The sequence below is a fragment of the Lepisosteus platostomus genome, chromosome 9 (assembly GCF_059453375.1).
Source record: "Lepisosteus platostomus isolate fLepPlt1 chromosome 9, fLepPlt1.hap1, whole genome shotgun sequence".
In the NCBI taxonomy this organism is placed as follows: Eukaryota; Metazoa; Chordata; class Actinopteri; order Semionotiformes; family Lepisosteidae; genus Lepisosteus; species Lepisosteus platostomus.
Genome location: NC_142619.1, coordinates 31,307,123 through 31,333,336, shown reverse-complemented (window position 1 = coordinate 31,333,336; position 26,214 = coordinate 31,307,123). Strand labels below are relative to the sequence as shown.

Genomic DNA, 26,214 nt, shown 5'->3' with positions numbered 1-26,214 from the left:
CGCGTTATTTTATTACCGTTTTCGAATTGCATTACGGTAGTCTAGAGTCCATGAAACATCTTTTACTTTCCGTAAAGACGTTTTGTATATTGATTGAGTGTGTTATTGTTATTTTGTACTAATTTAATCATTACTTTCATTTCCTAATGGTAGCCATAGAAAAGTAGCTCTTTTAATTTTGTCAGAACTGTAATGCGCCTCGTCTCTTCCTGTAGATGTTAAAAAGAAAGTTGTCATCAGGACATGGCTTTCATACTGCATATCTGTTGAGTGCTGTATAGGCACTCGCGATATTCTTTGTGGGAGTTTGAATATCTAATGCAAAGTAAACACTTTCAAATTGCTTTGTTTCAAAGAATGAAACATAGAATTATTAAGACCGACCCAACCAATGTAAGTAGAACTATCGTTTGTAAAAGTATATTTTGTTGTATCACAGTTTTGTTACAGAATACGTTTATCAGTTATAATGAAAGTTTTTTATCCTTTTCAGAATTACTGTTATATAGTCATATAAGAATTACCATTGGATTGTAACATTGAAATCATGTGGGCGATTGCGTTTTAACATTTAGATTAAATATTTATGTTTATGTTTCAATATTATGTATTTCGCAAATGTACGGAGGCCTATGAAACGAAATTGAAAGTTTTAGCCGTAGTGCCTTTATTTTTCAAGCGTTTCATATTTGTTGTCCGTGGTGTGTAGTCGGACATTGTCCATCTTGTGCTGTGTCCTTGTCAGGGTGTTGAACGCATACTACAGTATGTCAATTTGTGTCCACTCCGCATACTAACTGACATAGAATGTGAAGTACAATAAATACGAATAAGCCCATAATGACAGACTTGTCCTGTGCTTATTGGGTACACGACAAGGGTGCCTGCCACACATGATAAAACACTTCTGAATGAATTGGTCATTTTCTGCAATTTCCTGACCTGATTGCGTTATTCGACATGGACATCCGACAGGTTACTTGTTATCTTCTGACATGCTGCTTGTCCTGTTCGTGTGCTTTGCCCGAGTCTGCACTGTTGTTTCTCTTTAAACTGTTGTCCAGGATCATATTAATTCTACAAAGGTTACCAGTAAGGATAGGATAGGATATGTGGACAGCAAAGTCAAAATGTTTTTTCTTCACGGTCAAGCTGTTTGTATTTATGATGATGAGATCAATATGAGTGATAAGTATTACATACGCTGTATTCATCCCAGTGATTTCAAATAACCATACGTACCGGGACATATTCACATCCAATTAGACATGTTTTATTTTTAGTTAATTCCAATCAAACGTTTGATAATAGAGCAAAGACATACTTTGTGTTCAACCCAATGATTTCAAGTGACCACACATATTAGGAGATATTCACATATATATTTTTACGAATCTCGAGGTGTGGAAGTTATAAGTAATGTGGTTACAAAGCACTATAAAAAATCAGGTCCTGACATCAGCTTGCTATGAAAGCAAAACATTAAGATTACACCCCCTAAAGTCATGGATTATAAGCATTACATACCACATGTGTTCTTTATTCTCTGGCAGTGCTTGATGATAGAGTAATAATCAGGTCCAAACATAGACAAATATTTATTGACAGTAAATCACATACCTTTTCAAACGTACAGCACTACAAACCATACAACAGTTACACAGTGAAGTGATTTACTGGTCTGTGAGTTCCAGATACCTACCTTAAATAGAAGAATAAATTATATATTGGATTTATCATTCATTTTAATCCCATGATCACAAACATAAATTGCTTGACTGTAAAGCAGAAATGACTTTTGCTTTTGCTGCCCCAATACTTTTGGAAAGCACTGTATGTCTGAGTATGCAAGAGCATCTAACAGTACTCTGTGCTTCTGCCAGAATATGAAGCCTACAAAGAAGCTAAGTTAAAATGAAGTTTAGCCAGCGCTGTTTCAGAGTAGTGCTTGAGAAAAGCATCATGACATTTGTTTGCCTTATCAATGCGGCTCACGGTCTCTGCATTATCATGCCAAAATGGTTTAAATTTTAGATTTATACCGCATCAGTTGATTTACATGTTGCAACAATGCATTGAAAATGTATATTGTTCCACATCTGTGTTTTACATGTGTTATGATCCTGCTTGAACAATATTTACATTAATTATACTTCTGATCAGAATCCCCTGCTTTCTGTCTTTTCTTGCAACACGTTAGGCTACAGTATGTCTCTTCAACAAACTGACTCATACAGGACATTTTTGGAGAGTCTTGAAAAGTAGTCCGTCCATTGCCATAATTGATATCATTGGCCTTGGCCTTGTTTCTACAGCTGTTTTTAGCAATAATTTAAGAAGCATGAAGCTGCGAGTTCGTGTGAACAAACAGACTTGCCGTTTGGAGCTGGAGGGAGATGAGCCTTCACTGGAGGAGCTGAGCATCCAAATTAAGGAAATAATACTGCCCTCTTGTGGCTACAGGTTGAGTGCTCTTATTACTGTTCAACTGGGCCCCATATTCAAAACACCTGGGCCCACATTTGAAATGAAACACATTTAACACTTTGGAAGCAGTGAGAATTGAAGGACCTAAGCATTTGAAATGCAGATCTCTCAGTTGTTATTGCCTTCACCCTGGAGTCTCTGCTGTTGGTTCAGTCTGTAAACCATTGGTTCCTCAGTTACTGCACTTTCACCACAAAGGTCATAGACTGCCATAATATAAGATATATTAAATCTGATATGGAAATGGGAAAATGTTTATGCGATATAGTTTATGGAGGCTCCTGAGACTCAGAGATAGAGAAAATGAACAGGTACAGATCACAGGACACCTTGTTGTCTTAAGAGGAAAAAAGAAGCAAAAAAAGTATTCAGACTTACATATGTATTAAATGATACTTGAAATGTTTTATTGTTTGTTAATTTCTGGGTTTTTCATTCAGCTTGATTCTTTATGTGTACAATTGAGGTCTTCCAATGTTTCTTCCCTTTGGGGTATCAAAATAAGGTCGTCTTCCCGGTATCATCAGAATTGACTCAGGGAGTGAGGCCTGATTACTGGCTCTGATTTCTTTTCTCTTGTCATTCACAGTCCGGACACAGAATTCACCCTTTCTCTGAACAGCAGCGAGCCCCTCCCAGAGTCAGGGCAGAGCCTTGCATCTTGTGGGATTGTATCTGGAGATCTGATCTGTGTAGTCCTGTCACAGGCCAGTCCTGCGCCCAGCCCCTCTGCACTCCACAGTGTCAGCACCCCCCCAGTAAAAAAGACGGATGAGGTGAGCAGCTCTGCTTCCCTCCAGGATGAGTGCTCTGGAGCTCTACGGATGCCCTCTGTGAGTACTGCACTCTGCACAGCAGTCGGACTAGATTTAAGGACTACGTGCTTGTTTAACAGCCTGACTTTAGAGCCTCTAGAGCCTAGCTAATTCAGAAATAAACTTAAAACTGGTGTTAATGGGAGCAGTAGGGAGTGCTCACCTTGTGGTCTGTGTGGGCCCTAATGCTCCAATATAGTTACAGGGACCCTATACTGTAAAAAAGGCGCTGTCCTTCGGATGAGATGTAAAAACGAGGTCCTGACTCTCAGCGGTCATTAAAAATCTCGGGGCATTTCTCAAAAAGATTAGGGGTGTTACTCTGGTGTTCTGGCCAAATGCCAACCCCGGCATTTATCAATCCTGGCCTCCTAAGAATCCCCATCTCTGAAATCACTCTGTTTGGCTGCCACCACATCATCCAGATGGGGCTACACATTGGTGGTGGAGGGGAGTCCCCATTACCTGTAAAGCTCTTTAAGTGGAGTGTCCAGAAAAGAGCAACATAAGTGTAAGGAATTATTATCAATAGCTGTTTCACATCTGTATTTTTTACTGTTCACGTGAAATTAATCGAAGCCTAATCTACACTTGCATGGGAGTCAAGTTTAAAGTTTTATTCATCTGTAAGCAGTTAGCTATATAGTTGAATCACTCTGGAAGACATGCAGCTTAATTTCTTGTGACTGCTTTCCCCATACTTACATGAAACTATTTTTGACTCCATTTTTCATTTACCTCTACAGCATTGCCTGATATTTCTTTTCTTTCTTCAATTGTAGGCAGAGGGTTGACTGTTTTTGTTTTCTCATCTGCATTTTGAAAGTAATATTACTAGAAAGCATTCTGCTTCTTTACTAGTGAAAGTATGGGGATTCTAACAGTCATGCTCTGGAAAAGAGCATGTGATTACATGTCATTATAAGTTACTTTGGAAGTTGCTTGAAAATGAATACTGTCTCTAAGCAGCTAGTTGTAGGAGTGTCCAAATATAAGCAGTAAGTTTCCTGAAACATTCTTACACAGCTTATTGCTCGCGTGTGGACATGGTTTTAATCAGATTGGAATTGGCCTGACTAGGACATCATTATCTCCTTCCATCACGAAGTGAGGTTACAACAAGGGACACTGTCCTCCTACTCCTTTGTCTGTCTCTGGCAAGTACTAGGGCATGCTGTGAAAAATCTGCCCGCTGAGATTTGGGTCTTCTTGAGCAAACTGTTTTGTGGGTGTCCTTTCATTTGGATCCTTAAAGGAATGGCTTTGTTAATCCCTTGCAGGTTACACAGCCACGTAATAGAATTTCAGGACCAATTCGACGAGAGACATGTCCCTCAGCAATCCTGCAAGAGCCGGGGCAGCTGTAGAAGTCACTGTGACACCGAGAGCCAACTAATCCCACCCTGCCCTCGGCGGCCCTCAGTTAGTGGGGTGTGCGCCCCACAGGAGCAGTCCCAGTTGCAAAGTGCTAGTGACATGACCAGGCTCAAACCCACAAGCAGAGAGCTCAAACAAGAGTCTTTATCGGACCGTGCTCTGAAACATCATCTGGCACTAGTCAATATGTAGTGAGAACATTGCGTTCCTTATGCACTGGTGTTTTCTATATATTGAAAGCAAAAGGATAGATTAAAATAGGCTGCTTAAAATGCCCTACCACAGGTTGTCCTGCCTGTTCCAGTAAACCTGCGCATGTACACCCAGAAAAACAGCAGATTGATATGATAGCAATCCAAGCTGAGGCAGCATTGAATTTCAGGAAGAGAAACTAAAAGTAGCGTCTTGTGCCATTGTGTAAAATATCAAAGACCTGCCAAGAGTCTTAACAAATTAAAACATGTCCCATAAAACTGAGATAATTTTGTGTTTGATAATCTAGGTACTGTATCACCTTTCCCCGTGGTCTCCTGTATATCCGTCTGATTCTGACTTTAGCTTTGTTAAAGATTGGCGTGTTGTTTAGGTCCGTGCCGAGGAAGAAGACTTGAGGGCTGAGGAAGAGGCAGATCACGAGATGGAGGATGTCTTCACTCCCGAGCCCATGATATGCAGCGAGGCCGAGGATGGAGAGGTGCCTCATTCTCTCGAGATGCTGTTCCATGGGGTGGAAAACCGCAGCGCCTGCGATACACTGGTGGTCGCAGTTCATCTTCTTATGCTGGAGACTGGATTCGTATTGCAGGTAAATATAGACATTCGAGGACTAATTCAGAAAAACTAAATACATTTCAACCTATTACATTGCAGTTTATTTTGTGTCGCAGCAGAGGCTAGTAAATACAGTCTAGGCAGAAATGGAAGTCGTGTTCTTTCTTGAGGGCCTTAGTTTCGGCTGTGTGTACTACAATCCACATTTTAGGAATTCTTTTGTGTTTTGGCTCATCATTTTTTACCGTAAATAAGATCTTTACTTTTTTCCCTTTCTTCTTTCTTTTCTTTAAGTGTAATATGTTCCTAGTCCTGTTTGTATACACAATATCTGTAATGGAGAAGTTTAAGTAGGGAGCTGTGTCAGCATGCACAGGCTGCAAAGGAACAGGTGAAGGTTTAGTCCATGCTGAAGGGAAAAGAAAAGAGACACAGCATGTCTGCTGTAGAGCCTTCGTGTGTCTTTTCTCTTCCTTTCAGCATGGAATAAACCTTTTCCAGTTCGAATATCTGTACTGAATTTTCCTTTTGGATTGTATTGCTCCATATTGAATAATAGACAGAGATATAAAAAGCAACCTCCGCTGTGCAGATAGTACTGTTAAATCTCCCATATCCTACCTTTTAATATATATGAGGTGGAACATATTTGGGCTGGTAAAAAAAAACATTTTGATCATTACAATTACTGGACTGAAGCATCAAATCTAGTTTTCGCCTCCACTCAAGGTATACTTTGCTCTAGCCCGGGTTTTTTAAGAGGGGGGGGATGCCAGCTCCCCCCCTGAGTAGCTTGTCGGCTGTGTTTTCATAGGGCCCGGAAGTGAGGCCCGGGGAGATGCCTGCAGGGTGGAAGGCGGTTGGGGGTGTTTACAGACTGCAATACACACACCCCCTCTGTGAGAACAGCATTGCTATGGTGGTTGGTGTTCCTATGGGAAACATGCTGGTTATCAACGGTATTTTTTTTTATTATTAACTATATGTTCTGAACTGTCAGCTACAGGTAGTTCCCAATTGACATGACCTTAATTTGCGAGTTTTTGGTGTGACACACTTAAAAAATATATACCACTTTTTAATTGAAGATGCTGTTAGGTCTCACTTTAACATGCTTGGGGTTGAGCCAGCAAAATGAAACTTGACGTATTGTGTGAGACCATATATACTGCGTGTACTGTGTATATTCTCTAACTCACAGTTCACAGTCACCTGATTAAAGGCATGTTAATTACATACTTTTGTAAATGTGATTAACACCCTGCTTATTTAGAGTCCCATTGAAAACACATCTTAGAGACCTAGTTTGTGATCTGATGACACAGTAGTCCCAGAAGCATCACAAAATCAGTCTTTAGTTAACTATTTATGTTCCAGGATGAATAGTGTGGCTTGGTTGGCACACAGACAGCCCAATGATCTTTGTCTCAGTTGTCTCACTAAATAAATCTGTAACTTTTCTTTATTGTATATAGGGTATAAGTTCCGCAATAAAATCAATGAAGCACTAAAACAGAGTAAGCTCCTATGAAAAAAATCTTAAACATGAAATTGGTGCAAACGATTTGTAAAATATTTATTTGAAGTCTTTTTGTAGAACAAAATCATCAAACTTAAATTTCAATACAACTGTCTGCAATTAATAAATGGCTCACTGAGAGTAAAAGGACTGAAGACAGTTGTGTAGTCCAGATGCATCTCTGGGCTCATGACTCATACATTTTCCATACTCAAGTCTTCCCTGCACAGATCGACAAATATTTAGTTTAAAAATGACTTCCAGTACAACATAAACATAAATGAATGTATGTAATTGTTTTGAATTCATCCCCTCACACATTCTTACAGAAAATGCATTCTTAATTAATGAATTTTCCAAGAATACATCTTCTGCATAACTACTAGTACTTCAATTTCTGTTTAATACATGGATGCATACTGTAAGTATTTGGTGGTTTCAAGAAACATCTGTGCACTCCACACCTCCATGGCAGATGCATACGAAGAATTGAAGTACCAGACTGGACCAGTGATCACAGAGCTTAATCTACTGCTGTGTTGGGGACTAAAGTCCAGTCTTTCAGAAATGTAGAACAATTCAGATACTTTCACTCTTTATTAAAACACTAAAAATAAATGAAAAAAAATACATCCTTGTAGACTTTCAGGGTCTGGATGCCTTAATGTTTCTAAAGCAAACTTTTATTAAGCAGAACTATTGGAAATCACAGCATGCTGCAACTCTTTGAAGACTTTGTATGCTCCAGCACGTCAGTGTGACCTTTGTTTGTGCGGTTCTTGATGTCTCTTTCTCAGCTACTCTGAAGATGAATGAAACAGTTGACAATGTGAGGAAAATCCAGTTAAACCCTTCTTCCTATGTGACGGATTTATGGAACGGTAAAGTCTTCTTAGTAACACATGATAAATGTTTTGGAAACAAATCAGAAGCAGTTTACTGTTTTCTAGAGTTTTGGGGGATTGCAGATATTGTGGACAGAAATGCTGCTCAATCACCAGTTCCGAGCATATGATTGACTGGCAAGCAGGTTTTGAATCAAAATTGTCAGCTATTGTATAGTGCTACTGTGCTTTTTTAAAAAAGGAAGTGTTTTAGCCTTTGTAGCATGTAAATAATCAATCATTCAAATGTTTATGCTTTTACAGCTGAGTTTTTAAGGATAAAATGTGTTGCATCAGCTAAATCACATTTTGACAATGAAAGTGTTGAGAAGAAGATAAATGATCATGCTGGCTTAACAATTACGAATTTTAAAAATGTTTTTATCCTAGGGGAAAGCGCTGCTGGTGCTTATAAAGACCTTAAGAAGTTATCCCGTATTTTTAAAGATCAAGTTGTATATCCCTGGATAGCCTCAGCCAGACAAGGTAAGCATTTCAGCATGAAATTACTGTGAATAAAACTGAGGCTTTACAGCAGCATCTTTTTTGAGCTGTATTAACAGATTTTTAATAATGATGCATATTACACTATATTTGTATTCGGGGAAGACAAAAAATAATTTGATACTAAGATATTACCTAATATTATAATACCTGTTGTTTATTGATGTGCAGTTTATTTTTATTTGTTACAGATCGTTATGTGTTAATAATGATTACAAAATTTCAGAAGTTAAATATTAGTTTAGAGACCAGCTTGGTTACATGCAAGTTGAGAAAAAGTAAAATATCTTACCCATAGGCCAAGGAAATAGTGAGAAGGATTTTTAATTTAACAATTTAGTGATTATGAAATACACAATAAAAAGCAAATATTAGTTTAGTTTAATTAGTTTAAAAGAAAATGATTTATCAAAGCAAAACTGACAGACCAGAATCAAAAACCGATTTAAAAACTGAAGAGTACAGTTGTAATGAGTTCCAGAGGTCAAAACACTACATCGAAATTTACGCACTCAGTTACAAATATTGACCAATACTAATGCACTTAGGGGGACAAAATTGTAAATGGGGAATGATAGATTTTTTGTGACATAAATAATGGTCCACAATCTGTACTAATGCTACATGAAGACCACTGTCCCCATACAGAAATTCATCCACACACAGACAAAATTGGAAACTGTTTTAACATTTAAAAGGAAAAGTAATGTTTCCTTGAATACGAAAAAGTCACAGCTCTTTTTTCTGAGTCCCTTCAGTACTTAATGCCGGATAGAATTTAGTTCCTCGATGAGGAATTCAGTGTTTAAGAATCGTCTGGTCTGTCAACTCAAAGGGGGTTTGCTTATTTGATGGGATATCCCAATCTGTAAAGACGCTGTCAACAACTTATCCCCATCAAGCTAACAGTTTAGATAAATCCAGTGCCAAGAGGACAAAAGAAAATAATCAACTAGTACATTTAAAACATGCCCAATATATAACAGTGTTTTAATTATGACAGCGGGACACTTTTTAAGACTGATCAGGAGGCAAGTCTTTACATAAAAGATTGCAGTAGTCAGGAACAAGCCATTCAGCTAATGCGTCTCGGCTTTCCTTCAAGAAACAGCTTGGATCAATTACGTACTAGCCGGCAAATGAGTTAGAGGGGCCAAATGGCCTCCTCCACTTTGTTCTTCTATTCTTTATTCAAATAAAATCAAATCAAAGTTTATTTATCAAAAGAACAACAATATAGCGTGCAGCAGTACTTGCTGGCAATGAAATGTCTTTTCTGCGAGCTCACAAAAAACAAGAATCACAAAAATCACACAATTAAGGTTACGAAAAAAAGGTTACATAATAATAGATGTAATAGAAGATGAATAAAGCTCAATATGAATAGAGCTGCTATGTGTCCATGGTGTATGCAGTATATACAACTAGTGCGGTATGCTGAATACAATGAAAACTGTGTGTCCATGTAGCCATTACAGGTGATTTGCTAAAGGAGCTGCAGGTTGGCTTTTTTGCAGTCTTGTTGCCTGGAGGTAGAAGCTGTTCCGTAATCTGTTGGACTTGAGAATGGACCTGGACTTCTTCAGACATGTAGCTGAGTAGATACCCTGGATGTTTGGTAGCCAGTAATGAGCTAAGCTGACTTCACCACCTTCTGCAGTACTTTGCAATCCTGGGTGGAGCAGCTCCCATACCAGGCAGTGATGCAACCAGTCAGGATGCTCTCAATAGTGCACCTGTAGAAGTTGGCCTGGATATGTGATGGCATGCCGAACTTCTTTAGCCTGTGGAGAAAGAATAGGCACTGCCGTGCTGTTTTGACCACGATGTTGGTGTGGTGGGTCCAGGTTAAGTCTTCTAAGATGTTAACTCCCAGGAACTTAAAACTGCTGACCCTTTCCACTGCAGTCCCATTGATGTAGATAGGTGTGTGATCTCCTCCCTGGTGTTTCCTACAGTCCACAATCATCTCCTTAGTCTTACTGATGTTCAGAGAGAGGTTGTTCTCCTGGCACCATGCTGCCAGGGTTTCAACCTCCTCCCTGTATGCAGACTCTTCTCCATCTGTGATCAGGCTGATGACTATTGTATCGTCCACAAACTTGATGATGGAGTTTGATTGGCGACCTGGCGACATGATTGCCTGGCGATACAATCATGGGTAAATAAGGAGTAGAGGACAGGGCTAAGCACACAGCCTTGGGGGGCTCAAGTGTTTAGAGTCAGGGTAGAGGATATGGTGCCCATCCTCACCACCTGCGGACGTTCCGTCACGAAGTCCAGGATCCAATTACATAGGGATGTGTTCAGTCCCAGGTCCTGGAGCTTGATGACAAGCTTTGAGGGCACTATGGTATTGAATGCTGAGCTGTAATCAACAAACAGCATTCTCACATATGTTCCTTTCTTATCCAGGTGTGAGAGGGCAGTATGGAGGGCAGTGGCAATAGCATCTTCAGTTGACCTGTTCTGGCGATACGCAAATTCCAGTGGGTCTAGGGTGTCAGGCAGTGAGGAGGTGATGTATGCTTTGACCAACCGCTCGAAGCACTTCATGATAACTGATGTGAGTGCAACAGGGCGGTAGTCATTCAGGCAGCTGACTCTGGGTTTCTTAGGAAGAGGGACAATGGTGGTTTTCTTAAAGCAGGAAGGAACTATAGACTGAGCTAGAGAGAGATTGAATATGTCCGAGGAGACATCTCCCAGCTGGTCTGCACATGCCTTCAGAACACGGTCAGGGATAGCATCAGGGCCAGAAGCCTTGCGTGGATTGGTCTTTTTAAAAACTTTACGCACATGTGCTCTGGATATGATCAGTGGGTTTCCGTCTTGGATTTCTGGAATCTTCCTGACTGGATCTGCGTTACTGACCTCAAACCAAGCATAGAATGAATTTAGCTCATCAGGAAGAGAGGCAGACTGTTGTGCGATATAGCTGGGTTGCGTTTTGTAGTCTGTAATGTGCGTATTCCACTCCACATGGTCCGTGCGTTGCAGCCGTGATAATATGACTCTAATTTTACTCTGTAGTTGTATTTAGCTATTTTGATAGCTTTCCTGAGGTCGTATCTGGATTTTTTGTATTTATCCATATCCCCAGAATTGAAAGCAGCTGTCCTAGCTTTAAGTTTGGCACGTATCTCGCCATTTACCCACTGTTTCTGATTTGGATATGTGGGAACAGTAATCCTGGGAACCACGTCTTCAGTGCATTTACTGATGTAGCCAGTAACATAGTCCGAATACAGATTGATATGGCAGATTGAATGGCGCCATTCAATTCACTCTATAATTCACTCTGTAATCAGGCATGTCTGGTGACTATTTCACTTCCCACCATTCCTTCTTCTGATCATTTCTTCAGTACAAGAAAGTTTCAATAGTGGTGCAGCTATACAGCCTACTGCTGTCTGATCTCACCCAAGGGACTCCCACGTCATTTGTTCAAGCACATGTACCAAATCTGTGTTGCATCCAAAAACGCACCGTACTTTAGACCTTACTCCCTGCGTTATTTCTTAAATAATATTGCATTCTTGAAATAATAAAAAAACATAGGCTGAGCACAATAAATGATTTTTTTCCAAATGGACTGAAAAATTGTCTTTTTCGGTTACTGGGTCCTGTTTGCTTGCCTGAAAGGGATATTCAGTTTTAGTTGTTCCATGGCGTTCAGAGCCGTGACAAGTTCGATGGCCATGGCTGACGTCTCCTCTTCCCGGGTGTTTTCCAGCCATGAACCTTCCGGCGGTATTTGGCTTGACGGCGCTCCCTCCCGAGCTCCTGCTTCGCGTGCTGCGGCTCCTAGACGTGGGGACGCTGGTGGCCCTCTCAGCTGTGAGCAGGGACCTGAGCTCGGCCACAGCTGACCCGTCTCTGTGGAGGTTCCTGTACCACCGGGATTTCAGAGGTACGAGTCCCACTGGATTCCAGAGGGGGGAGTAAGGCTGCCATTGCAGAACTAATTCAGTAGTTTCCAAGGGGGTGCCATAGATGTCATAGACGGGGAGCTGAGATTTCAAAACCAAAAGAATGTGCATTCAATCTACAGCACTTTACGAAGGCTGTTTTCTTTGCATGGCACTGTATATAAATCCAGTTTGACTGATAAGTGTTTTCATTTACTGCTTTACTGCCACTGGAATCACTGTAAAACCACTTTTAATTCCTGGTGCTACAGTATGTTGTGTGAGACTCATGGTTTTCATTTAACTCCATATTTTAGGAAGCATGCTGAGACAGCACAGGTTTTTAAATTTTCTATATATTTGGAATGCATACCACTGGTTCTCAGTGTCTCCTTTACTATATCATCCATTTGGCTTGTGCTATGTAAAAGTATTAACATTACTGTTGAAATGTATATGCACAGCTACATTGCACTTGAGTATTATTTTAAGATGTATGCCACTATTTGTTTAATGAAATAGCAACTATTATTTGAATAAAAAACACATACGAAATGTTTCTTATGCTATTAAGCACTTTTTTTAAATTCTAGATTCAGTCAGCAGACCTAGAGACACCAACTGGAAAGAAGTAAGTAACTTAAAAGAACAAAAGTTAAATATTTGGGATGATTATATTTTCTCTTTCTAAAATAATATTTTCTATATTTCTCAGCTGATACAAGATGACATTTATTCAGTTACTGGTGTAGCTGACAACTCAGATATCCAGTTAACTAATAAAGAAGCTTGAGTGAAAAAAATAGTACTCACATTTGTTTTTAATGGTATATAAATGGATACTGAAACCTAGTTAATATTTGATCTTGTTATTCTTAGGAGTATAATAAGAATCACAGTTAAATATCAAAATAAGTGAGTCCAAAATCAAGTTTCATGGTGTTATGATGGGCTTTCGCAAATAATGTAAAAATATGTAGTCAGTAGTGCCAGCATAATCAGTTATTTTTAAAGCAACACAAATCCAAGATGCATCTCAATTTAAAATTAATTTTTTTAAATGACAGTCTCACACTGCTTCGTCTGTTTGTTTTTTTTATTTTGTGTTGGCCACACATATCAGATATGTATGAATATAACAGCTTCATATGTTTGTGCCACTGAATTATTCACAGTTTGAAGTAATGGAAGGATCTCGTCTGTTAAACATTTTGAAACAGCCTCATACAACTTTCTATAATTAGCATCTTTCTTCATGTATTTGTCTCAGCACAAGTTAAGATATTACTCCAGTGTTAAAAAACCTGAAGTCCTTTGCTGTGCTAAGCTGAATAAATTTAAGCTTTTAACAATCTACAGTCGAAATATGTTTTACAATTATAATTCCAAATCTTGATGTACCACATAGTGTGAGCAGTAGCGTCTCTCTTACTGAAGTCCATTTTTTTAAGCGTGGCTTTTCTGAAACTGCGGGCAGATTTTCAAGACACATTCTGCTGCCCGTGCCCTGGCTTTCAAACACCCTAGTCCCTGTCTGTTGCTCCACGCTAAAGCATTTATCAGTACTATACTGAAAAATCTTGGATCTGTCGATTTATTTCAGAATGGTTTTACTCGCTTTGTTTCCTGCAGCTCTACAAAAAGAGATATCTACAGAGGAAAGAAGCAGCTCGCGTACGCCGCACTATGATGTTCCCTCCGGTGCCTCCTCAGCCATTCCCATACCCACCTATGCCCTTTCATCCCTTCCCCTTCGGACCCACGCCGCCATTCCCCCCCGGGATCATCGGAGGAGAGTATGACCAGAGGCCAGGACTGCCCTTCTCCACCGTGCCCCGCCCACGCTTTGATCCCATTGGCCCACATCCAGGGCAAGGCCCAGGGATCGGCCACCCTATTGGCCAACGCTCTTTAAGGCCCTCAAGCGCCCGGTCTTCAGACATCCGCCGAGGCTTTATTTAAATGTTTCCTCTGGTTTCCTTGCTTAAGACAAGCTGAATTGCCAGGACCAACAATGAAAGCTTTTGTGTTTACTTTGACGATGACTCAATAATCCATTTGCAGCCATTTTGTTTATTGGTAGTAGTAGGTTTTGCAGCAGCAGCAGCATATAAGCAGGAAGAAGCAGAATGAAAAGGATAAATGCTGAGCTGGTTATGGGACAATGGTGTAAAGCTGTGACCCTCACCAAGCAATCTTTCCCTTCCTGCACATTTGGGACTCTCTTATCTTATAGTGTTGAAGTATTAAGAGTTTCTTGGTTTCAGTTACAGCTTCATGCCCTACTACTGAAGGTGGCAGTGTGTTTGTGAAGTTATTAAAGGAAGTGCTTTTACAGATGAAAGCATTAAATAAAACCTTATTGATCACATATTAGAATGAGTCAGAACCTTTCTGTTCTTTATTTTAGATGTATCAAGATGTCTAAAGTTATGCTCCTAAACCTTGCCTGGGTACATCAGAAATCTAAAAATAATGCACTATTCTGTAGCTTGAAACTTCAGTTCATTAATGGAGTAACTAATATAACGATGGATGGCATGAGAACCGCACCAGAACTGACAAATTCCCCACAGAACTCCAAGCAGCTGTTACCTGACAGCATTCTAATTGGAATGTTTACATTTACACCAGTGACCCACGACAGCGTGGCTTACATCCAGAATGGCACATGGCCGTTTTCTATATTACATTGGCTAGCAGGGGTGTGTGCAGTAATTACTAAGATTTGCAACACTAAACATTCCTGAGACAGTGCATAAAACCTTGTGGAAGGTTTCAGTTTGCATAGCTCAATTCTGAAATGAACCCTTAATGATCAAGAAGCTTGAAATTACATACAGTAGAAGTTTAATTTAATCCACTTTGAGCAGTCCCCTTAGGCTGATTTCTGGCCGCTGGGAGAAGAATATGTATTTAGCATTTAGCCTTTATATTTTCTGAATTGTGCACGAAGCATATAGATTTTATTTCAACTGCAGTAATCCTGAAGTAACAAATTTTATTCAAAACAGCCTGCAGCTGACCAAAATGGTCAAGAATAATTGTGATAAAACAGAAAATAAATGTAATAGTAAAACACCAAAACATTTATAGAACCTGTGAAGTCTTCTGAATTCTTAATAATCAATGGGTTATCTACATTTCTGCCTTGATATGTCAGTGCCCAAGATAGTAGACAGCCCTGTTTGAAGATGAGTCATCATCCGCAAGTATCTGAAGGAAAAAAAAGTGAAAATCAAAACTCCAGTAAAAGTACATAAATTCCTTCATTAACAAGATACAAAACTGCAATTACAAATCTGATAGCCTTAGCAAATGTACATATAGAAATTGGACTTTGACAGAGTCATTACTCCTGACCTGCCTTAAGTGAGTTTCAATCGGATACCTGCTGTTGTATAATCTCAGAAATAGCTAAAAGACAGGGATACCATTATCAAAAATAGCCACTGGGCCATACGCAGTAGTATTTTGGTAATGGTCACTCAAACACCATTCAGTTTGTAACACAGAGTGACCATGGCTGAACATGCACTATAAAATCCTTTGTAACACTGCTGTAATTTGGGGCAATGTTGGCACCTTATGTGCGTCCCCTTCAGTGTTCTCCAGAAATGGCCATTTTCATCACAAACTCATTTCATACCTTCAGACCACTCTGTGACTCCCAAGCAGGAACAAAGGCTATGATCCTTTTATGAAGAGTGTTGCATCTATGCCTCAGTAAAACTGAATTTGCCTCAGTAAATATAGGGTTATACGTAAACTATATATTAATCCTTTTTTCCCCAGTGGGGATCGCAGTCACTTATTATAACAAAGTGTATATGTAGATCAAACTGTGATATTGTTGGAAAACTTGGTACAGCACATTCACTTCAGCTGTGTCAGGGGGTTCGGTATAAACTTTGTAGATATAGAAGTCCATTAAAACAAAGAATATAATCCTTGCTTAAAGCACCCGTTCCACCTGTGGTGGTGAGCCTTACAAACTGCAAGCCAGCACCATTAAATTCTAGTGACGAAGAATAATCCTGCAGCAGCCTCAGCTTTACCTACAGTAATTGCTCCTTTCACTCCAGCTTATCACCCATATCCAAGGTCTTAAAAACACTAAAATAGGTATGTGTGTAAATAGGTGTGTCTAGACATATACAGTGGTACCCAGAAAGGTTTTTGCATAATTGGTTAACTATTTTTGTGCCTAACTGAAGCATTCTTCAACTCATTCAAAAAAAAGTAGCACATACAGTATAAAGATAGTTGGCTTGCAGTTACCTTGCTACATGATCAGGAAACGACCACCAGCATTGGTGAAAACAAAGACTTACCTCTTCCTCCTTTATGTTTGAACGTTAACCTCACCCATGGACATGCGCTTGTTTACAGTTGAGTAACAGGTGTGTGATCTCATAGTCACATCCTGGGACCCTCTGCCCTTCACATGATGTCTTTAATAGATGAGATGTGGGGGAGGGAGAAAAAAAACTCTCATTATATCTTGATCTTCAACTCATCATGATCTTCAACTTCACCTGCGATTACTGAGCCACTCACCCGAGACTGTTACTTGGAGACATTGCATTCAGACCGAAAGGCTGCTTTTAACTTTTAAGATTTCAGAAGGATGAACATATTCATTACATTCTCGTAGACCCATTGAGAGCAGTGAATTGGGAAAAAAAAACTAACTGCCAGTTTTACATTACTTCCAGTACAAGAGCATATTAATCTTCACAAACTTTACTAAGATAGCAAGATATACAGCATGTAACACCATTAGATTTGGCATGTTTCAGAGAGGCATCAGTTTCAGCAGCTAGCAGACCCTAAAGAACCACAGCGATTGTTCTGCAATCAAATAGATAAGCCTATGAAAACATTCCCTGTTTACGGGTTTTTCCATCTCAAAGGATCCCCAAGCATTTCATATAAGGCTGGGCAACCCTTTCAATTGTCACTGCACAGTGCCCAGCAGGGTGGCAAACTGCAGAGATGAGCCAGCATCCCCAATCCACAACACATCAGGTGGAGAAGCAAGAAATTAAAAGGTTCAGCCTTGCTCAGCTTCCAAGATCTGACAAGACTGACCTACATACTAGGTAAATGTCAAGGAAATAATAAAATAATGAAGTGTGCTTTATAGTAGTATAGTTTATTAAACATTTACATTGTAGTTCATAAACCAAATGGACATATCAGTTACATCTATAAGAGAATCTTTTTCAGTTTTAACTGGATCATGGAATAAAAAAGTTAAGAATAGGAAGTCTCTACCATATGAAATACAAATATGCTTTTTATATTGACCTCTTTTAAAGTATCAGTTGTATGTTACACACACTTCAAAGGCAATCCTATAAGAGTCATATGCTGACGCAGTCAAACTAGAAATACGTATTGGTCTGAACAACACCCAGATCCTATTTAATCAATTTAAATACACAACTGAGTAATACAGAGCATCAGAATCAGTAACTTATACTTGGATGTTTTTTTTTAAAGTAAACATATCTTGAATATACATTCAATATTGTGGTTTAATTTTGCTTATATGATCTCTCATGACCAATTCCGACCCAAGTGTGCTGGGTCAGTACTAAATTAACTTGGTTCTTCCCACTAATGATTGGTCACAGGTGATAATGACATTTAACCTGATGACAAATAGGTGATCAAGAAAAAAAAAAACAGAAGCCCCCTTGATCAAGAAAGCAATGCCTTCATATCAGCCAGCAGCCATATCACTCTGCCACTCACAACTGGCAACCCACTGAAACTAAGCAGGTGTGAGCCTGGTCAGTCCCTGGATGGGAGACCTCCTAGGAAAAACTAAGGTTGCTGCTGGAAAAGGTGTTAGTGGGGCCAGCAGGGGGCGCTCACCATGTGGTCTATGTGGGTCCTAATGCCCCGGTATAGTGACCGGGACACTATACTGTAAAACTGAGGTCCCAACTCTCTGTGGTCATTAAAAATCCAAGGGCGTTTCTCCAAATTTGGCCAAATTTCCCAATGACCCTTATCAATCATGGCCTCCTAACAATCCCCCTCTATGAATTGGCTTCATTACTCTGCTCTCCTCCCCACTGATAGCTGATGTGTGGTGAGCGTTCTGGCGCACTATGGCTGCCGTCGCCTCATCCAGGTGGATGCTGCACATTGGTGGAGGGGAGTTCCCATTACCTGTAAAGTGCTTTGAGTGAAGTGTCCAGAAAAGCGCTCTATAAGTGTAAGCAATTATTAATTATAATGATATCACAGAGCAGCATCTCAGGTTGACCCACTAACAGCTTCAGCAAAGAAAAAATTTCATCATCCCATCCTGATAGACATCAACAAATGTAGCAATAATATGTAGAAAGAGACTAATTGTTGTGCACAATTAGGGTAGTCCAGGTGTGATGGTCAGGGCAAGGGTGTTTACAGGCTGTAGAACTAAGCAAGATCCTTACTATTCTTCCCTGAGCACACGCCACATGTACAACTTACATCACATCCAGTACTCCCATGAAAATGGCAGCCCCAAGCAGCAGAAACAGCAGGAGACTCAGGATGACAGTGACAACTATCCCGCCTCCACTTCTCTTCCCAATCCAGGTGTCAATTTCATCAGGGCTCAGAGCTGAGTAGAAAATTTAATAAAGATCTGCTTTCAGGCACATAGACAATTGTATATAATCCTGATCAAGACCTGACCCAATGGTTAAAACCATACTCTAACCTTGTTGCACTATTAAATTCCTCAGAAAAGTGTAGACATGATTTGTCAGAAGGAAAGCAAAAAATGGATCCAATCCTGTTCAAGATCTCTCAGATTTTAAACATAGTGCACAGTTTCTGGGTTTGTGTATAATCTGACCTAGATGATGTTATGCCCAGGTAAAATAGCAAAGTAAAATCCAAGACAGAAATCAGAATACCGGGTGCTGGTTCTGTTTACAGAACCACTCTCACTCCCTCTTATCCTAACTGAACAGGTTTAAGATGCTCTTGGAAATGTTTAATTCAGGGGAGGAAAGCTATTTATAGCAACTTTAGCTTTGGATTGAAACAACTGCCAGAGTATAAAGAAGGGACACCCAATTTATATCCCTTCCAATCTCCTTCAGTGCAACATTTGCATTTTACCACCTCCTTTATTGTTGTATTGATCCTCTTAATCAATTAAAAGGAGCCAATGCAGTACAACTCTGTAATGGCGCACATTGGAAGGGTTGTAGTTTGAATAGCCATGATGTAATGGTTCCATTTCACAGTACAAATTCTCCATTGTACAACAGAGTAGTGAAACTTTAGCTATGAATCTATTCAATTTTGAATACAATTAAACCACCTACCCTTTCTTGTTAGGATTGACTCTGACCATTCAGTTTCTGCTATACTTGTAGTCCCATTTACAAGCAAATATTTAAACCTGTAAAGACATTCAGACTGAAAATGAAAATGTGATCACGCTTTTATTACTTTTATTGCAATAATCCACTCTACAGAACCTGCAAAGAGCAGACTGCAAAAGCTGAATGTTAGACTAAATCGAGCTTTGAAGAAAAGGTTGAACCAGGTCCTGGAAAGACTTATCATCATGGTCACAAACTCCTATATCCACTGAGCAGACTCTACACACAGAGCTCACCTGTACGAAGTGCCATCGGAGAGCGGCGCATTACAAAAGGCTTCAGCCTCCGGTTCCCCCACGCATGTCGGGTTGCTGCCAATACGGACCAAGTACTCATCTAAAGTCTTATCGATTCTCTGGGGAACAGACAGGTCTGCAGGGTTTGGTGGAGAGGTGCAGTTTGGGATCCCGAAGGATGTAGCCTTATAAGGAGTCTCTGTCCCTCCATTCGTCTCCTTGTACGTTTTCCCAGTCTCAAAGGTCAGAGTGGCTACAACACAAGTGGACAGGTTTAGAGACCCACACTAAACCCCCCTTTTACCAAGTGCAGTTTTCCCCTCAAGGAATGTGGCCATCTCACTAGGCTACAGCAGGCTCAATCGAAACAGACTGATTTAAAGATGTGGTATATTCTAGTGCAGTTACTACTGCTTGAAAAACTAACAGCACAACACAATCGCTTAAATCAGCGATGGTCCTCAATCCTCAAGGAGTCCAAAGACTTCGTTTCACCCCAACTGGGGTCTTACTTACAGCCCAAGTTCAAGTTAATAAATTCACTGGGTTAATTCTATCACAGGCTTTAAAAGGAGCATAAACCCACAGGGACACGGACAACAAAAACTGGAGATTTGGAATATTATCCCTAATCTGACGAGAAGGCGTCTTCAGACAGCCACCCACATAGAAAACTTATGTGCAGTTTGGTCCAATGAGAGTCCTTCCATATTTGTTTTCTTTCCAAAAAAGAACAGCAACAATTTGTAGTTAGTTGACCTTTACTTCAGAGAATACGTACCCGAGAGGCTGTGGACAACGTATACATCTACCATCATTTCATTCGTTGGCTTCACGCGGTCGAAAACGCAAAGCGGCTTCGCGAGGGACACCGTGCTCTGTGTCGGGTTAAACCGCAGCAGCCTGGGAGACACAGCCTCGGGCTTCACCTTCAGAGCCTCTGCTGCAGGTGCAAGCTTAGCATGAGCCTTAAGCAAAAGTGAACGGCAGTAGCTGATGACTCCCTAACCATTCACAAGAAACGGATCTCACAAACTCGGTCACTTAAGAAATATGTTCTTAAGCTATGTGGCCAAGATTTTTTTCAAAGTGTTGCGGTCCAATTTAGTACTGTATGTTTTGAATGGTGGTTATGATCTGGCTAGTCTTCTGGAACCGTGTTTAATTTAAGTCGCTAGCAATACTAGTGCCTCTGATTATGAACAGAATAAGCCGCAATATTCACAAGTAAATGTGCGATATACATTTTCCTTGTCCACCTATTAAACACGCGAGGTATTTTTAAAGTCACCATCGCAGGACATGAGGTGACGACAGCCTCCGTGACTCCCATCTTCTGTCTAGGCAACTTTGCGTTCCAAGTAGTTAGCACCTATATATATTTGTTTATATTTCACCATATACATGTTTTATTTTCACTATGTTAAAATGTATCGTCAGAGCCGTGTCGCACATTGCAGTCAAAACGAAATTAAAAGTGTGCATTACTAACTTGCACACGTAGTAGGCACCAGACGAAAAAACACTAAAATCCACCAGGTCTTCATGACTGAATAATTAAAAATGACATTTAAAATACGAGACGACGTAAAGATTTAAATGTCAACCTAAATCAGAAAAAGAAGAAGAAAAGCTGTTTTCGTTTAAACGACGGCACTTAAGGCCAATAAGGGGGGATACCCTATAAAAACCAAAAGCTCCATCTGCAACTTTTAAAAAATTCCAACAGCTGCCGTTAATGACAAGTTTCGGTTAATACAAAGCTGTTTTTAATTGATCTGTAAGTGTGTATGAAGAAGAGCGAAACCCAATAATTAAACAAATGACACTTTACATATGAATGCGGCCATGTTACAATTAACTTGGAATCGTCCACGAGTCCAGCAAAGTTAATCAGATAAGGACATCATGCTATCTAATCAGTGGACGATGAATCCAGTGGTCAATAATCCAATTACTGAAATCCTGAAAACCTTAAAATCCCACGGACCCCACTAGTCTTAATTATTTTAGTTCAATCAGCATTTAAGAGCCGATACCCTAGGTAATTCTAAATTGTTGTGTCTGTCTGTCTGTCGAGTTATACTGCAAGTTCGAAAATGAAATCTGAGTCTCACACTTGCGATGTACTTAACAGGGAAAGAAATATAACTGGCGATTTTTGTTTTTACAGGAACTTGTAAGCGGCACTTAACAAGCAAATGGATCTTTATTTCTTATTTTCAGATACACCACTATTGTAATATATTTTCTTGCATGTAACGGTTCTCAGTGGCACTATTACAGGCTGTGATTTTCCCTCGTGTCGGAATTTGCCGCAGTCTGGAGAGACGCGCCCTGTCATGTTGTACCTCCACGGGAACTGTAGTGATCCGAATCCCGTGCAGGAGAGAAGTGCACTCGCTACATTAGTCGGAATGCAATATACATTTCAGACGTGCCCATATATTGTGGATACCTTAACATTATGCTGTTATTTAACAATTAAATAAGAACTTTTCAGTGACCTTTTTAACAAGGTGATTAATGCAATGCCAATAATAGACACTAGATGTTGCCATAAACTTCATAGAGTAACGTTGTACTCTGACACACATTCACACCAGTGCCCGTATGACTCCAGGTCTGATATAGAACCTAGGATCCCAGCGCTATGAGATACAGTATTAATACTATCCGCTGTGCTACTCATTTATGTTCTTAATCTTACAGAAGACCTATACTTCAAGCAGGAAAAAATGAAGTTATCATATTGTACATATTTTGTGGATTCTAAAAAAATCGAAATCAAAGGGGTTTTTAAATTTAAATTCCAAAGAGCCCTGAGTGTGGTAAAGCCCATCAGAGGACTTAGAATGTTACAACAGGTACTGAATTGATCCTTAATTGTTTAATAAACCCCCATGTGCTGCAGATTGTTTCATTAATTTAGGATTAGCTAGAGCACAGATTTACAGTGCAATGGTCTGGAATCCAGGTGCCGAGTTTGACTGCTCTTCTATTGTAGGCTTCCACTTACAATTAAATTAATTCAAAGTGAAAATGAAAAGTGAAAAATTGTTCACATTATTTTCCACATTTTTGCTATAAACAGCTGTGTATTTACGTTTCCTAATTTGAAATCATTGTAGAGACACTACATATTTGTACTTTCACTACTTTCATTAACTGTAGGTGCCGCTTTTACATGAGCTAAGTTCTGTGCACACAAGTGTTCATTATCCGTCAGTAATCTTGCCCTCAAAATCTTGCTTAATGACTACAGTACATTAGCCGCATAAAAAAATGTGAAGTGAAACTCCCCAGATTAAAACGGAAAAGGGGAACACAGAAATTGAACAGCACACTGCTTGCCCAGACGCCGCTCAGTTACCACAAAGACAGTGAGAAATGGGGTTGCTGGACAGGCTGAACAGAATCAGAAACAGGGAGACAGAGACCAACCACAACACACACAAGAGGAAAGGACAATGCACCATATTGCCTCATCAACCTTATACATCAGTTCATTAATTAGCCCCCACTCATTACGTCTGCCTATTCCTCACTAGAAGCCCTTCACCCCTTATTCCAGTCCAGGAGCTGTGAGGACAGAGATGTAGAAGCCTGCTCCAGGGGGGCTGCTGGAGGACTGGAGACAGAGGGACTCGACAGGGAGCCGCAGAGGAAAGCTCGGGCATCTTCTACACCCCTACCCTGTGTTTGTTACATTTGGAGAGACAGCGTAGGAGGAAGCATAATGGATCATACTGTTTGGGACTGGAGTCTGGAGAGAACGCAGTGCAGAGTTCCAGCTCTGTGTTTGATACAGAGGAGGTACACAAGAGTACATAGACACAGCTGATTGAGGAGAGTGGTGCTGCTGGAATAATTTTTTTGGGATATGGGTTGGGACCATGGTGTTTATTAGCCTTTGTGTGTGTGTGTGTGTGTGTGTGTGTGTGTGTGTGTGTGTTCCTTATGGATCCTTTCATTTCTCTTGTTCTTTCTTTGAGTAGATAGTGATACTGTATACATTAGAATTGCCAGTGGAATGAAAAGGACAGGTGTGTAGGATGACTGTCTTGTGCTGGTGGTTGTGGGAGATACCAAGGACTTCAGGAGTCACTTGCTACTATATGTCTGTTACACGTCTAAAACAAAACTAACTTTTTGGTGATTTCTGATGAGCTCATTTTTGGGGGAAACTAAATGTTTATTGAAAAACAAGAAACAAAGTACAAAGTAACAGGCAGTTGAGTTTTATTAAATCATTGGGGCAGAATCTGGAACTTAGATGGAATAAAATCTTTATAGTAGTTATAGTACACCTTTATGAACCTTTGCCATCTGGTTTTAGAGCTTTGCCAGAATCGGAAATGGTTTACTGATGAATACAGCAATAAGACCTGTTCTAAAACTTAGGTTCTAGCTGTTAAATACAAAATCATAGAAAGTCTCCATCTGATAAATTTACACTTTACACAAGCAGTGAGGCTTTAACCAGCTTTACAACCAATAAATGTACTTTAAATATTACTTTCCTCTGTGAGGCTGCCTCTCCCTTACATACATAGAAACCTGTGCTGAACCCCCTACATTCTCATGAAATTACTTCATTTTATTATTAGCGGACCCAGGTATACGTTTTACATATGACCACGTTTTTGTGTTTGCCACTTAACTGGCCTTAAGTACGTGCTCAATAGTTATTATGTTATTATTAACAATTCATAGTTATAAGTCATTATTTCCTCCTGCTCCCAGTGCTCTTCAGTGCAGTCTAGAGGTTTACTTATTCCACTAGCACATGAAAGGTGCTACAGTACATAAAATAAATAACCTCATTGTATTGCATTATATTACACTATATAAAATCCCATATAGACAGTAATTCATCACATCTATTTTAGTCATATTCCATCCAATTCCACCAGAACACCCCTTTTCTCTGTCTGCTCTTCATTCCTCCCTGAACAAAGGACATACAACTCAGGAAAATATGAAATCCTTGTTTGCTTGGGCTGAATGTTTCCACTGTGGGGGTACTGGCACCGCTGATTCTGGCTGAAATCATTTCCATTAGAATAATGTCTAAGAATAACAGCAGCCTCTGTTGTTTACAATGCAGATGAGGAGGAAGCCAGCATTCAACAATCATTTCTTTGTGGCGACAGTATTTGCTAACCACAGTTTACGTTTCCTCTCAAGAGGAGGGAATTTAGTTTGCTGAAAAAGAAAAAGGTCAGTATTCAAGTAGAAAACGTGATCAGTTTTTCACTGGACAGAAATCCACCCTGACACCTACAGAAGCAAAGTTTAAAGAAAGTGAGTGGTCTGATATAATTAAATAAGAACATGGCGTTTATGATGTGTTTGGTCAGTATCATCATTTAATTCCGGATCACAGGGGAGCCAAAGCCTATCCCAGCAAGTGTAACGAATACGCCTCTGCGCATAACAGGGATAATAGTAATAATAATTGCTTACACTTCTATAGTGCTTTTCTGGACACTCCACTCAAAGTGCTTTACAGGTAATGGAGACTCCCCTCCACCACCAATGTGCAGCATCCACCTGGATGATGCGACAGCAGCCATAGTGCATGGCTAGTAATGTAGCCAATTCATAGATGGGGATTATTAGGAGGCCATGATTGATAAGGGCCAATGGGAAATTTGGCCAGGATGCCGGCGTGACACCCCTCTTTTTTCGAGAAACACCCTGGGATTTTTAATGACCACAGAGAGTCAGGACCTCAGTTTTACATCTCATCCAAAGGACGGCGCCTGTTTACAGTTTAGTGTCCCCGTCACTATACTGGGGCATTAGGACCCACATGGACTGCAGGGAGAGTACCCCCTACTGGCCACAGTAACACCTCTTCCAGTAGCAACCTTAGTTTTTCCCAGGAGGTCTCCCATCCAGGTACTGACCAGGCTCACACCCGCTGAGCTTCAGTGGATTGCCAGTTGTGAGTTGCAGGGTGATATGGCTGCTGGATCTCAGCTGGTCAGGCTTATTGTTTTGATTCTTAAATGTACTAACAAACTGTCCCACGCTGCTTCCTAATCTATAATCTCAACCCACAGCTATTAGAATGAGATATTTCTCTCTCAGTTTTGGTATAGATACGGAAGCCAGAGAGTGAAATGTGAGACACCAGCCCTAAAACATTGCACCATTGCAAAACATCGGATCATTTTAAGGCAGATTATAGTCTGAATAGAGAGACAAAGTATTGTGGTGGATATTTTAACAAGCATAAGGTCCTGATATTATATTAAAAATCAAAGCCAGCGACCTCACTCAACACTTATTGACCTTAGAC

General features: G+C 40.1%; 2 protein-coding genes across 2 annotated transcripts; one reads left to right on the top strand and one right to left on the bottom strand.

Moving 5' to 3' along the window:
- Positions 1-20: 20 nt before the first annotated feature.
- Positions 21-14,641, top strand: fbxo7 (F-box protein 7). Its single transcript, XM_088644711.1, has 10 exons — positions 21-393; positions 2,316-2,463; positions 3,077-3,320; positions 5,266-5,484; positions 6,265-6,409; positions 7,767-7,850; positions 8,244-8,339; positions 12,094-12,270; positions 12,862-12,899; positions 13,901-14,641. Exons 2-10 carry the CDS (start codon positions 2,342-2,344, stop codon positions 14,228-14,230), a joined length of 1,455 nt encoding a protein of 484 aa, XP_088500837.1. The 5' UTR covers positions 21-393; positions 2,316-2,341; the 3' UTR covers positions 14,231-14,641.
- Positions 14,642-15,252: 611 nt separating this feature from the next.
- Positions 15,253-21,616, bottom strand: LOC148654775 (uroplakin-3a-like). Its single transcript, XM_088644712.1, has 7 exons — positions 21,397-21,616; positions 20,686-20,847; positions 19,905-20,157; positions 19,609-19,685; positions 18,761-18,893; positions 16,603-16,722; positions 15,253-15,484 (listed from the first exon to the last, which is right to left on the bottom strand). The coding sequence occupies exons 1-6, from the start codon at positions 21,449-21,451 to the stop codon at positions 16,614-16,616; spliced, it is 789 nt and encodes a 262-aa protein (XP_088500838.1). The 5' UTR covers positions 21,452-21,616; the 3' UTR covers positions 15,253-15,484; positions 16,603-16,613.
- Between the last annotated feature and the right edge of the window lie 4,598 nt (positions 21,617-26,214).

What these genes read in the sequence shown, in the direction of transcription:
- fbxo7 (XM_088644711.1), top strand. Translation starts at nt 2,342, where the DNA reads ATGAAGCTGCGAGTTCGTGTGAACAAACAGACTTGCCGTTTGGAGCTG. An exon ending in TGTGACGGATTTATGGAACG is followed by an intron (nt 7,851 to 8,243) that starts GTAAAGTCTTCT and finishes TTTTTATCCTAG; the next exon opens with GGGAAAGCGCTGCTGGTGCT. An exon ending in GAGACACCAACTGGAAAGAA is followed by an intron (nt 12,900 to 13,900) that starts GTAAGTAACTTA and finishes TGTTTCCTGCAG; the next exon opens with CTCTACAAAAAGAGATATCT.
- LOC148654775 (XM_088644712.1), bottom strand. Translation starts at nt 21,451, where the DNA reads ATGAAGACCTGGTGGATTTTAGTGTTTTTTCGTCTGGTGCCTACTACG. An exon ending in TCCGATGGCACTTCGTACAG is followed by an intron (nt 19,686 to 19,904) that starts GTGAGCTCTGTG and finishes ATGTCTTTACAG; the next exon opens with GTTTAAATATTTGCTTGTAA. An exon ending in ATGGGAGTACTGGATGTGAT is followed by an intron (nt 16,723 to 18,760) that starts GTAAGTTGTACA and finishes CATCTATTAAAG; the next exon opens with ACATCATGTGAAGGGCAGAG.